This window comes from Alosa alosa, chromosome 3 (assembly GCF_017589495.1).
Source record: "Alosa alosa isolate M-15738 ecotype Scorff River chromosome 3, AALO_Geno_1.1, whole genome shotgun sequence".
NCBI classification, from domain to species: Eukaryota; Metazoa; Chordata; class Actinopteri; order Clupeiformes; family Clupeidae; genus Alosa; species Alosa alosa.
Window position 1 is genome coordinate 19,477,706 of NC_063191.1, and position 13,069 is coordinate 19,490,774.

General features: G+C 39.0%; 2 protein-coding genes across 5 annotated transcripts in view; one reads left to right on the plus strand and one right to left on the minus strand.

Annotated features, from left to right (window-relative positions):
• LOC125292328 (ephrin type-A receptor 6-like) overlaps nt 1-2,804 on the plus strand; it is a 110,460-nt gene extending 107,656 nt beyond the window's left edge. For all 4 annotated transcript variants that reach the window (XM_048239547.1, XM_048239549.1, XM_048239550.1 and 1 more), the window contains exons 16-17: nt 279-428; nt 524-2,804. In XM_048239547.1, the coding sequence (XP_048095504.1) occupies nt 279-428; nt 524-638 (265 nt within the window). In that variant the 3' untranslated portion in view covers nt 639-2,804. The remainder of the gene's footprint in view (nt 1-278; nt 429-523) is intronic.
• Nucleotides 2,805-2,914: 110 nt separating this feature from the next.
• LOC125292192 (F-box only protein 47-like) lies at nt 2,915-12,198 on the minus strand. Its single transcript, XM_048239393.1, has 11 exons — nt 12,021-12,198; nt 11,115-11,306; nt 10,745-10,909; nt 10,451-10,527; nt 7,450-7,527; nt 6,100-6,208; nt 5,492-5,665; nt 5,227-5,376; nt 4,700-4,842; nt 3,609-3,768; nt 2,915-3,409 (listed from the first exon to the last, which is right to left on the minus strand). The coding sequence occupies exons 2-11, from the start codon at nt 11,284-11,286 to the stop codon at nt 3,303-3,305; spliced, it is 1,335 nt and encodes a 444-aa protein (XP_048095350.1). The 5' UTR covers nt 11,287-11,306; nt 12,021-12,198; the 3' UTR covers nt 2,915-3,302.
• Nucleotides 12,199-13,069: the final 871 nt, after the last annotated feature.

Consider the following 13,069-nt stretch of genomic DNA (forward strand, 5'->3'; position numbering starts at 1 on the left):
CATTAAGATAACATATGGAATGTTAAAAAGGAAGTCTTGTGGGGCCAACTATGATGCTGATAATGGAACTCTCTTGAAAGGGTCCATAGCTCCATCTCTACTGCCTATGGCTGGCTCTGCGCTGCACATGTTGTTATGGTGTTTTCTCTTTCATTCTCTCTCCCAGTGGCTCTTTTTTACACACTGTTAAATAACTTTACAGGGTATTCAGAGAAACATGAAAGTTATAGTTTTGACATAAGCCCAGAGTTGTTGAGAAACAAACTTTTCTTTCGTAGATTACCAGAGTCTCCAGGAGATGTCCCTGATTACCCAATGTTCATTTCCATTGGTGACTGGCTGGACTCCATCAAAATGAGCCAATACAAAAATAACTTTTTGGCTGCCGGCTTCACCACACTGGACTCTGTCACCACCATGAGCATCGAGTGAGTATCACACACAATCATTAGCACTAGTCTTTGTAAAAGAACAAACTAATATCTGCTCAGACTCTAATGCTATTCTTTCTGCTCTGTCCTAGAGATGTCAGGCAAATTGGAGTTACATTGATTGGACACCAGAGACGAATAGTCAGCAGTATACAGACTCTGAGACTGCAGTTGCTCCAAGTTCAAGAGAAGGGATTCCATGTATGAGATTGTAAACAAGACAATACAAGCCTGTGCCTCAGCCATCTTCCTCACAAGCAGACTTACGTTCTTAGCAGGTGCAAGGCGGCACTTTTCCTGCAGACAGTGGACTGGCTTGCTTACTTCACGTGTGCAACCTCAGTTACCAAGACTGCTTGTTTTACATCCAGCAGCTTCTGACTGACAATAGAGCCTGAACTTCGGCAGACTGGCATGTCAAAAGGAAAAAAAATAAGTAAGTCTTGTTTGCAGTAAAAGTATGTCTATACCAAGCAACAGTATCAGTATTTAGAACTGTAGATTTGAGAACGTAATCTACAATTATTCTCCATGTTTTGTGACCACGTAGCTGCTAACAGATGTGCAATCTGAAGGATTGTCCGTAATATAAATTATTTTAAGGTTCAACAAGTAAACATCATGAGGCATCTTGCAAATTTATTTGATCCCAGACGTTCTGGTTTGCGTATACTTGAAAAGTAAGGAGAGATGATGTTGAAGAATGTTAATGACTTTGAAGTGTATAGTCCATTTATCAATTATAATCTAAATATATTTATATGTGCAGTCCTGTATGTGAGAGCCCTAGTAAATGTTATTTTTATTTTCTTATTTAAATCAGCAATATATGCAGTTTCAGTGACAAATATGGGAGAAAAAATGAGTACTGTAGGCCCTACACTTTCTTATTTAGCAATGGACGTTGAGAGTAGAGCAGTGGCCTCAGCCAGCGGCTGTTCAGAGTGTAGTAGTCATGGCCAACGTGAGAGTACAGTGTTTGCTGTAGTCATGGAGCTTTTCCCTTGTGGATATGTAATGTGCAGTAACGAGATCTAAATGTCCATATATAGAGGGTCATGTGTACATAATCTGGAAAATTTTGAACCGAAAATAATGTCAGCATACAAGATTCAAGAGGGAGTTCTGTTCAGGCATCCATACAACACCACTTCAGCTGGGCACCCTATGTGGTCCTGCCCATCACAGACAACAACGGAGTTGGAAACAAAATAGTAGAAGCCAGGCAGCAAGATGCCCACCTCTGGAATACATCAGAACCTGAGACCGTGTCCCATCCTCCCCACCGCCCCAACAGAAGAGGAAGCGTGCCATAACCCCCCACGTGTCCACAGATGACCGCCACATGTCATGGATTACATGGACAACACTTACATACCTCTGCTCCGCGGCAGCAGGAGCCCACTCACCGCGGGAGAAGTCCGAGGTCTCTGAACTGTGCTAGCTGACCCAGCGGGGTGAGGAGACATTGTTTGGCATGTCGCTGCTGAGCAAAAGGAGACCGCTAGTTGTTTTGTACAAAGTACAAGTAATTACTAAGTCTTGCATTTTATTTTTCTATGATTTCCAAAGAGACATTGTAGATCTTACACACTGTAAGAGCTGGATGATGAGGATATTTATTTGCAAATAAAGGTGAACATTTCTGATGGTGACATGACTACCATCTAAATGCATCATTGTTAGTATGTCACTGTAAAATTATATTAAGGTATAGCCAGTGGGTGTGACCCTTCAAAAAGGTGAGTAACACTTAGGTGATTAAATTCCCATGTGAATTATCTGCTGTAAAGTACATTTGTAGATGTTCATGTGCTTTTAGTAGACTCCATCCAGGGCCCTTTTGATGTCAACAGAATGGGAATCTTAGATCTAGCATCGCCCTCTGGTGGAGATAAATTGTAAAAGTTGCAGGCAGTAGGGTACTGTTCATTTGCATTAACTCCTCATTCATACATTTGCTAGTTGATTTGTTCATTAAAGTATTTATTTCTAAAAGATTTAAAGCTTGAGTTGATTAGACTGCTCAAACCACTATGCTGTACATGCCTTTTATGAATGTGATAAAAAAAAAAAATTGTCAGGTATTCTGAAGATACAAAACCGTATGAGACACTAGACACCATATAACACACTGGGTAAGAGATTGGGATATGAAGTTCTGCCAGTGTTGCAGATTGTTTCTATATCGGCTTTCGTCTTTTGGTTTCTTTTTGCATCTCTCCTTCTTGACACAAAACTATCTCTGGACACTATGCAAACATTTCGCTCACAGAGCAGTGCTGTCCGTCCAGAAATGTTGTAACATGTTGTGAACTTCAAATTATTTTTGTCATTGGCTTCCACTGATGAATAAATTCGCCTGTATCAATATATAAAGTTTAATATTTGCTTTAAACATCACATTACAAAGACAAAAATGCAGTTGCAAACAACATGAGTTACAGTAGACATACAGCTTAAAAATATGTAGCTGAAGAAAAAATGTATGCAATAAATAGTGAAAAATATGAGCATAATGGAAAGAAAAAAAATTACAAATAAATAACAAATCTGTACAACTAGATACATTTCGTGTAATAAATATACATATTACAGAACATATTTAAATATGTTCATATTATTTCATTACAAATGTTTTATACACAGCATATATAAGTCTTGATGGGTACACTATGTGTAAAAACATTTTGCTTTCATTTTCACCTAAGCCCAGAGCTACAGTAAATTTTATGGTTCCACTTTGTCTGATGGCACATACCGAGGAGTCCAAGTTATTAATAGTATCCTACAGAACAGAAATGTGCCATAACAACACCTCACATCCTGCTCTACATGTCTCGGACATAATAGATGAGGTGGGGTTAGGTGTCAGCCCTGCTTAAGGAACATGTACATGATCTCCGTGTGGAAGTGGGCACAGGCATTGAGAAGGCTGCAGAGGTTCTGGAATGTCTCCTGGTTCTCATTGCGATTGCCTGCATAGACCAGAGACACACATGATGGCTTCACCTTCACATTCTAACCTGGTAAATGTCTATCACTAGACTGGGCACATATCTACAGTAGGCTGAGCAAATATCTAGGCTGCCCCTGCCTGTTACTGAAGAGAACCCAATCATGCAGGAATGGCACACGGATAGACCAAAAAGATGAACTCATCAGCCTAACACTGACCTGACATAATGAGCTCATACATCTCCATGGAGATCTCCGACAGCATGTTTTCCATACTCTGAAGGAACGACCACTTCTCTGGCGCCCCGGGGAACACATTGCAGAGCTGTTGCATCATCTTAACCGACCAACTCATACAATAGCCGTCCTTCTCAGACACCTGTGGATCACAATTCGGGTGTCAAAACAGTTCATTCAGTTCAGTTTCATTGTAAAGTGTAAGTGTAAAAATATAGGGCTCTAACTTAAAGGTGCTCTAAGCACTGTAACGGATGCCAGCTAGCTTAGCTGTGCGTCTGGAACGTTGGTAAACCTCACTCCCTGACACATCAAGAGTGTTGCTGGCATGAAAGTTAGTAGCTGGGCTTTTAGCTTGATTGTCCGCACGCTCGACTCCCGATCCGAGGTGCTGCTGTTCCGCGGGTTCGAGTCCGGGAGTGTGCAGGGCTGAACCGCGCCGGTTCAACAATGCAGGTTACACGTGGTGGATAACGTCACTTCTGTTGACGTTCAAACAAAACAGAGAGCTAGCTTGCTACTCCCTCCCCCTGCCTCCTGTGCAACTGAAACTCTCCTAAACGTGCATCTCGTCAGTGATTTTGTTGCCGTTTATGGAGCCTGGGCTGTCCACAGAGACCGCATTTTTTTACAGCGTATTCAGGGCACAGGCAGCTAGTGGATAGTGAGGTAATGTTTGCTGTATGTGACAAAAAATGTTTTAGCTTAGAAACATCACTTAGAGCACCTTTAACTGAACTCTAGTTCAACTAGTTAAAAGAAAGTCCCTTATGATGCATGCTGGTGACAATAACTTTTGTTAAGCATTTAAACTTACAATTGCCAGCCAGCAAGTGCAGGTCTACACCTTATTGAATAGGCCCACCCCATTATCAAACCTGACTTACTGAGCAAGTGTATCTGCAGAGGTCCGGTTGTGAGGGTAAAGAATACTGAGAGCAGGAGGAGTATAATGAAAATGGTGGTTCTTTTCTCATCACAATACTGGCTTGTGTGCATTTATGCAAATTTACTCTGCATCTCTGTTCTCAGGCTTTACTGACAGTGATTTTGACTTCCAATCCCAGACTCACCAGGATAATGAAAACAAGGAGTTGAGATATGTCAAAGAGTCTTCCGTTAATGGCTTTGCTGGCAAGTACGGTGTAACAGATGTTGTTTCCACACAGGATGAGTAGGCGTGCCATGTTCTCCAGGTACCAGGGCTGGGGTAAGACTGGCAGATGAAGATGGCAAAATTGAAAAACAACACAGACACAACAATTCCACAAATGTACACTCAATGTTTGACACAAAAACTTTTGAATGCAGCACTGGAAATTACATTACATACATTACATTACATTACATTATATTTTGCTGACGCATTTTTAACCAAAGCGACTAACAACATGGTAAACAGTTTAAGTTTTAAAGCAATTCTCTCAACAATTTTAGGACAGTTTAAAAACGAAGTACAGTAAGAATAAGTGCATCAGTGAGTGCTGTTTTTAAACAGTTGAGTGTCAGTTCAAGACGGGTGGTTAAGTGCTAGGATCAGCAAGACTTGTTGAAATACATGCACCATGCATGTCATACCCTCCTTTCCCAATCAGCTTACCTGCCATCTCATCTACAATGCCGAGCACAGTGTCTGCTGTCCAATCCTTGGCATTTGTATCGCTGTACAGTAAGATGATCGCTTTGGCCAGGTCCCACAGGCTGCACTGAGCCACAACTCCAACACACACATCTTGCCACCCAAGTTCTCCTGTATCAAAAACACTCTAATCAGCCTTCCTCACATGCATTGCAGGTGCAGTAAAGGTATTAATAAATACAGTACAGTAAAGGTATGTGAACAAATCTGAGTATTATCTGAGTACCATTGGACTGGACAGGCCCATAGAGGATGAAGAGCAGGCGAGCCTGGTTCACCATGGGCCAGGGCTTGAGGATGCAAGTGAGCCAAAAGAGGGAGTCCTGGCGGCTCTGCCGCGGGTCCAGCAGCACCTTTCTGCAGAAGTTGCGGACCTGCTGCTCCAGATGGGGGGAGGATCCTGCCCACCAATGACACAATAAAGCACTTGAACATCAACTGGTATCATGTCGATCTAACACACAGCTATCCTACAAATAAATTGTTTTAAAGTGAGAGCACAAGCCAGTTAAACCCAAAAATTTATTTATCTCCCAGGGAGTTAATTTGAAACTAGGTAATGAACAGGCTTGTTGTAGCTGAGATGGTCTGCCCAGTGTCAACGTCCTGGGTTTAACTTGAGAGCAGTTGTTTTTATACATCACTTCTCAATCAATTTTCAATCAAATCTATTAATCTATCTATTAACTATTAGCATTATGATCCAGTAGCAGTATGTGTCTGTATACATCTGAATATAAGTCACCACATGAAACAAGATGTATTCATAACTGGCAATCTTAGTATATGTGTGTCAAAACCTTCCACAATCATTACAAAATAAAGAGAGCCTACCTGGTTTGCTTGTGACAACTGTCTCAATCTTTCGGGTTAAGTTTGTGATTTCACACAAAAAGTTGAACACACGGTGGCACTCCAGTTCATCCCATCCAGCTATTAAGGTCTGTTAATTTAACCAATAATTTAATGGCAAATGGACTTCAAGCATGCCATTCTGAGCATAACATTAAGACAATGTTTAAGAAAACACTTATTTCACATTTATTTATTCAGTGTTTTAAACCTAGTACCAATACTTTAACAAGCTGCCTTTAGCTTTAAGGGAAGAATGATCTTTTCACAGTGCTTTTAAAATGGGCCTTAGCAGAAATAAATTGTTGATACAGATGGATGCATGTGCATGTGTTTTTTGCAAGGGGGTAAGCGAACATACTGAACGCGTACCTCTATGGGAAGCTCTGAGGCTAATAAGCCATCACCGCTAGCATTCCATTGAACCCCATTCATTTTGGTGTCACTTTGACAGCGAATAACTTTACATCTGAAGCGTTTAGACTCTATTTGGTCATTTTTTATTTCTAAAGAAACACAACAATTTATGAAAGGCTCTGTTCTCCACATCTCATGTCCCTGTAGCAGCTGTTTTTGTAAAAAAAAGGCTATTAATGATGTCATGACCATGCACAGTAGAGAAATTATCGTATAGTTAGGAGAAGTTTGCAATGAAGTATGTGGGGGGATGTGGAGGCATACAGTCAAGGGAGAAGCCCATAGAGAGTCCATGACAGCATTGGAACACAATATTTCAACAACGTTTTGATGAATTGGCAGTAGGCTACTTTGGAATATGGCAAGTGAATTCATATGAAGTAACAATTATCCACAAACAACTAGGATATTTTAAGAAATATATATGTAGTTAAATAATAAAGTAGGGGTAACAAGGTTTAACTATATTCACGGACAAAAAAACGAATTAGCCTATACAGGCAATGGGAAAAAACCCATCTCAATTTCAACGGTTAACGGTTTATTTACAGATCTACGCTTGATTTTAGATTTCGAAGTCTATGAGGTCGCTGTGTCAATTTCTTTCAATGTCTATGGTTTTTTTGTCAAGAGCAGTTTGGCAAGCCAAGACAACACAAGAATCTTAACCTGTACAATTATTAAATGATAAAAGGGCTTGCCATATGAGATACAATTTGTACTAGTAAGAATATCATTGCAGATATCTCAAATTGCCATTCTGACTAGTAAGTTCATCATTTTGATGTGGTTTGATTAAATGTTTAAACAATTTGCCATAATAGCAGAAGTAGGGTTCCATTGGTGGAGGTACTAGTATTTGGGTATGGTAAAATGTGCTCTAAGAGTTCAACAAACAGTAATACACTAATTCACCTGTAGGAACATTCCGTAACAAGCAAATCCCAGGCAACCAGATGTGGATGTGCACTGGTCCAGGGTAAAACAAGGGACCTAAAAAGAGAAGTAATCCAGTAAATTATCGTCTTTGTGCAAGGTCCAGTTATAAACTTCTCTGACCAGTTGTTAGTAATCTGGGAGAAAAAAAGTCAGAGCTTTTCTTGGTGTTTTGAAAATGTAGCAGTGAAGATTGCAGGTATGTACTGGTAAGTAAACATATCAATTCCAGTAACCAGTTATAATTGGTTGTACATTGATTTGAACAAAAGTGTTCAGCATATGAAAGATGTCCAGCAATGTTTTGGACAATCATTTATCTAATCTTGCGTCTTAGAGGGAGAGCAGATAGCTAACAAACGTTCAGAAAAAGTCCTGTTGGCAAATTTGAGGAAAAGTCGGTAAAGAGGCTATTTCACACAATTTGAGGGTGCTGAATTCAAATATTTGGTTTACCAAGCTCAATTTTGAGTTTTAAGCTTGATAATTAGCATAATTCACATACTTTTTGGTTTTGCCATCAGATATCATAGGAATTGCAAAAAATAAGGCATTAATATACTCTTTATGTATCAGATATGTTGTGGGACAGGACAGGAATTACCCCAATGACCCTCAAGTAGCAAATGAAAATAAGCTAAAATTAAAATATAAATTGAAATAATAGCTAAAATTCAGTATGATGTTTAGAAGCTAAATAGATTCCTTGATAATAAATTGATAGAATAGTAGGTGACTGCTCATTTTTCTGTAGAAAGTACTTTGTCACTAACTATTATGAACAGCTGTCAGTATTTTTTTTACTGTAAAGGCGACTTTGCTTGCCTAGTTAAAACATCTCACTGGTGCTCTTTCCTATCATTCAAATCCCAGCCATGCAAAAAAAATGGAAGTGTGTATGTTGAGGGTTGCTGAAGAGTGCTATGGAGATTGCATTATTTGCAAAACATTTAGACAAGATATCCTTTATAGTGCAACAAAAAGAAACATTCTCCAGTGCATCATTACTGCATATGATGCTGAAAGGAAAGTGGACCTAGGACATATCCTCAGCTATGAACTGATTAATGTCCCTGTACTGTAGCTATTGCAGATAGCGATGGTTATTTGTGAAGTGGAAATAAGTCATCCTCACTCAAGTGCTGTGGCAATGTGGAATGTCCAGTAGTGATCACTGCAAAAACTGCTCATTCAACACTGGTAATAGATGCTCAAGATCTAGTTATGTCTTTAGGGCACCCATCTGACTGCAGCACATTTAAGAAGTATGCAGGAAAGTTTGTAAGAAACTTTTGTATTGTTATTTGGTATTTGTTATGTGGTAGCAAATGATGTTGACTATCAAAGAAATAGACCTAATGTAGGAATGCACACAGATATTGCAACAGATACAAACTTTTCTCATCTGTTGTTCCTCGTTGGTGGAACACACTGCCAGTTCCTCATCCCTCTCCATTTTCAAAAAACTCCTGAAGACCCAGCTCTTTAGAGAACATATCCTCTCATAGCACCACTTACAACAAGTCTTGCTGATCCTAGCACTTACCACCTGTCTTGAAGTGACACTCAACTGTTTAAAAACAGCACTCACTGATGCACTTATTCTTACTGTACTCTACCGTTTTTAAATTGTCCTAAAATTGTTGAGAGAATTGCTTTAAAACTTAACTGTTACCACGTTGTTAGTCGCTTTGGTTAAAAATGTGTCAGCCGAATGTAATGTAATAATGGTGTAGGCCTATCTGATTAAGACCCAAAGAGTGGTTGAAACGTACTTATTAAATTACACTGGGAGCAAAGAAGACTATCTTCACGTTTTTCTCTTTGCAACTTTCAAAGAAATCCCATAAACACAGGAAGGCCTAGGGTAGCCTACATCAGATGGCCTAAAGATTAGGCTCTTCTGCATAGCATTAAGTGATTTGCATGCAGTAATTTGAACACTGACCTTCATCTAGCCTACTTTGGCTATTTAAAGGTAATTTATTGCCAAAACATCACACATTATAAATGAGCTATAACAAACAATAAAGGACTTAATCACACACAAACTACTATTTTACTGACTACAAAAATAATAATTATGTAGGAAGTTTAGAAGTTTGAAACCCAGAATTGACCAAAAGTGCACCAAATTCAACACAAATGACTCAATACACTTGGAGGAGGCCTGTGTCCTTTCTTTTGCAGATATTTTAGGATTTGGATATCGCTTCAGTATCGAGTATCAAGATATTTATGGCAGGTATTGTATCAAAGTCATAATTTTGGTATCGTGACAACACTATGCCAGAGCCACTCTGTTTTCTAGATGTCGAGGATCGGAGGCTCTACCACCAACAAGTGATGCTGCTCAATGGCATATTAGAAGAGCACATCAAGCTCTAGTATGGAGGCAAGCACAAATACCAAATCCAGTGTTACTAGAAGTAAAATGTTTTTTACTTGTCGGTTGTTGCTGACGGTAGATGCAGTTCTGCATTAGGCTTATTCCCACTATCTAAGTTCATATGTACTGTAGGATATATTCTGAGTTGAAGGTTATCTATGCAATTTGTTATTGTGATGAAATGCATTAAACACGAGTGACTCACTATGTTAGCAATAAAAATATGGTTGTGTTTTGATTAGAATTTCCGAGTTTATTACATGTTAACTGTAATCATGTTCCCATTAAATACGTTAATAAAATATAGTATGGCTTCTTTAATGCTCAAACATGTATTTAGAGAACACTTTTATTTGGTTTTAGTGATTACTTTTGAAATCAACCCAATTTAGGGAAAAATAAGCAAAAATAATCGCTATTTTATGTTAAAATGCTGATTATGCTGCTTAGAAATCAGAATTGAGCCTGGTAAACAAAATATTCAGAATCAGCACCCTCAAATTAGGTAAGAAGGATGGTTTGCCAACTTTTCCTCAAATTTGCCGTCAGAAGTTCTCTTCTGTGAAGCTGCTCTCCCTCTATCTGTTTTACCTGTGATAACCTGCTACTCATGAACTTCAATCTGTCTTTCGTGGGTAATAAAAGGGTGCACCTCTTGAACAGCAAACCTTTAAAACAGAGAGGACATCATGAGTCATCCATTTTTAATCATGTAAAGCGGTATTATCATACAATTAGCTGCTTACTTCCAATCTAGTCTCCAAAGAATATTATTTTATTTTATATCTAAACACATGGACACCAGTAAAAAGAAACTAGCTATATGTCTTCTCACTGTGGTTCATAAAGATCAATATAAATTAGATTAATTTTAAAACAATTTACCTAGAGATCGGTAATGGCTGAAGGCAGATAGCTCGTCTTTTGTAGAGCTGCATTGGTGAAACTTCCACAAAACCATTTTTTTCTTCCAGGACAGTGTAGATACATGGCTCACAATATAGTTGCTGATGGCCTTTGATACCATACTGAATACACTAACATCAGACACTTAAAAAGAGGACACAAAACATAGGTTCATAGGAGAACTTTCTAAAGTTCACTACACTAAACTTTACTGTAGGCTTCATTATGGCCCTGGTTTTGCTGACCAAGGGGCTGGTGCCCTTTACCCAAGAGATTCATGCCAGTTTGATTTTGATAACCCATAAATCAATCAGTTGTATAGCTATATGCCAAGCCCATCTGTGCTCACCAGTCAGGTAGTCTAAAATCAAATCAAATACTTCTGCAGGCAGTCTTTCAAAGAACCCCTGAGAAGTACGGCACTGACTCCTGGTAATTATTCTCCTTGAGTAAGGTTGTTTCTTCCTGTACTTGCGTTGGTTGCGTCGATTTGCCATTTGTTTACCATCGGCAGACAACATCTCCTGGTATTAGTCTCGAGCTGCATGGATGAAGTACAAATTCGGTGGTATTATGTACTCATTTTCGGATATATTTTAGTCTAGGAAGTGTCCTGCAGACTATAACTATAATTCTGATATAAATTCGTGTAACGTTGGCGGCAGGAATATATAAGGATACAATCATAATTTCAAAGATGTCTGGTTAGTTAGCTAGGCGGCAGGAATATATAAGGATACAATCATAATTTCAAAGATGTCTGGTTAGTTAGCTACCTTAACTCTGGCCAAAGATTACAACTGTTACTCTTTGTTCTGGCTTCTGCCAAGCTCTCTGGAAAACCTAAGTTAGCTCAGCTAACAACTAGAAGCTCCAGCCAGCTTGATGAGCTAACGTTACACCCTAGCCATTCGTTGTTATTCAATGTTAGTTGACTCTACAATAGTTGTAAACTGTTGTACTTTTTTTTGCCCATTATCTGACTAAAGGTTTAATTTAGTATGTTACGTTAATGGTAACGTATGGTAAATTAAAGTTAACTTACTCAATTAACGTTAGCCATGAGCTAACTTTAACGTTAGAGTGACACCAGATTGATCAATCATGGTCAAAATAATAATTAACAAAACCACACCTGTCATGGCCAACATCCTTTTATCTGTTATCAATCTTACAATATAGCCTTTTCCTATGTTCATTTGTCAAAGATAATCTTCTAGTCAGTTATTCTAATATTAAATTAAGTTAACGTTACCTTTACAATGACTTAATCCCAACAATAGCTACTGTATCAGCTGCTTAAGTGCGATTCCCCTGGTTGAAAGCTTTGACTTGAGTTTGTCTTTGTGCCGCCAAAAAAGCCTCTCGTGCCATTGAATTGTGTGCTTACAGAATATGTGTATGGGATTCTAGAGGTGTTTTGCCCATAGACTATATACAGTCTATGGTTTTACCTGTATTACTCATTGTATTTTAGATTATTCTTCTGTTTGCATGTCATCATAGCCTATCCAACTGGAAACATAGGATAGGCCTACATTTGACCCGTCCCCCGATGTGTGAATTTACGATTCTGAGAGAAAATTCTAGTGCCCCCTGCTGCTCTCTACCTTATACAGTCTTGTAAAGTTGTTCAAAGGTGATTACCAGAGTGTTTAATTTGGATTTACCTTACAGACTAGGCCTACACCAGAGATGTGGTCTATGGTTTCTATTTTTAGTAATTTATTATTTATTATTTGTTTATTTGTGCTAATGTAAGTTATCCACTTCGCCATCAGATTTTCCCTTTGAAGTATGATCAGTTTCACAAAATGTCATATTGGAGACAGATACGATACGCTCACATAGATTTTTTTTTTTTTTTAACATTTATTGTTTCCTTCTAGCAATGTACTGACGACTGTTGTTTGCCAAGGCCTTGGGCTGGAGCTATGTATATAGAGCACCCCTGACACCCTGCCACTGACAGCCAAGGAAGTGCCCATGAGTGATGTGCTAATGATGTTTAACATCCGACCACCTCCTCTCTTGGCAAAACAATAAGCCCTGTTCAGCCAGAACTGGAGCTGAAGGAACTATGCTGTGGTGCTGGGACTGACCAGCTCATCAAGCCCTACTGGTGCTTTATAAATGCCATCACATGCCGTCACAGGAGGGCACAGTACCAGAGACTACCAACACCTCCCTGAGTGCTGAGGATAGCTCACCCTTGACACAGGTAGGATGTATTTTTTATTGTAGAGTTGACAGTTATATTCTAGTGGATGGAGCTATTATATGATTCACTGATGCTAATGGAAA

Excerpts from the sequence above, each read along its gene's own strand:
- LOC125292192 (XM_048239393.1), bottom strand. The coding sequence starts at position 11,286 with ATGTTGTCTGCCGATGGTAAACAAATGGCAAATCGACGCAACCAACGC. Across the intron at positions 10,910-11,114 it reads GATTTTAGACTACCTGACTG|TGTCTGATGTTAGTGTATTC; the intron begins GTGAGCACAGAT and ends CCTCTTTTTAAG. Across the intron at positions 7,528-10,450 it reads TGAGTAGCAGGTTATCACAG|GTCCCTTGTTTTACCCTGGA; the intron begins GTAAAACAGATA and ends TTCTCTTTTTAG.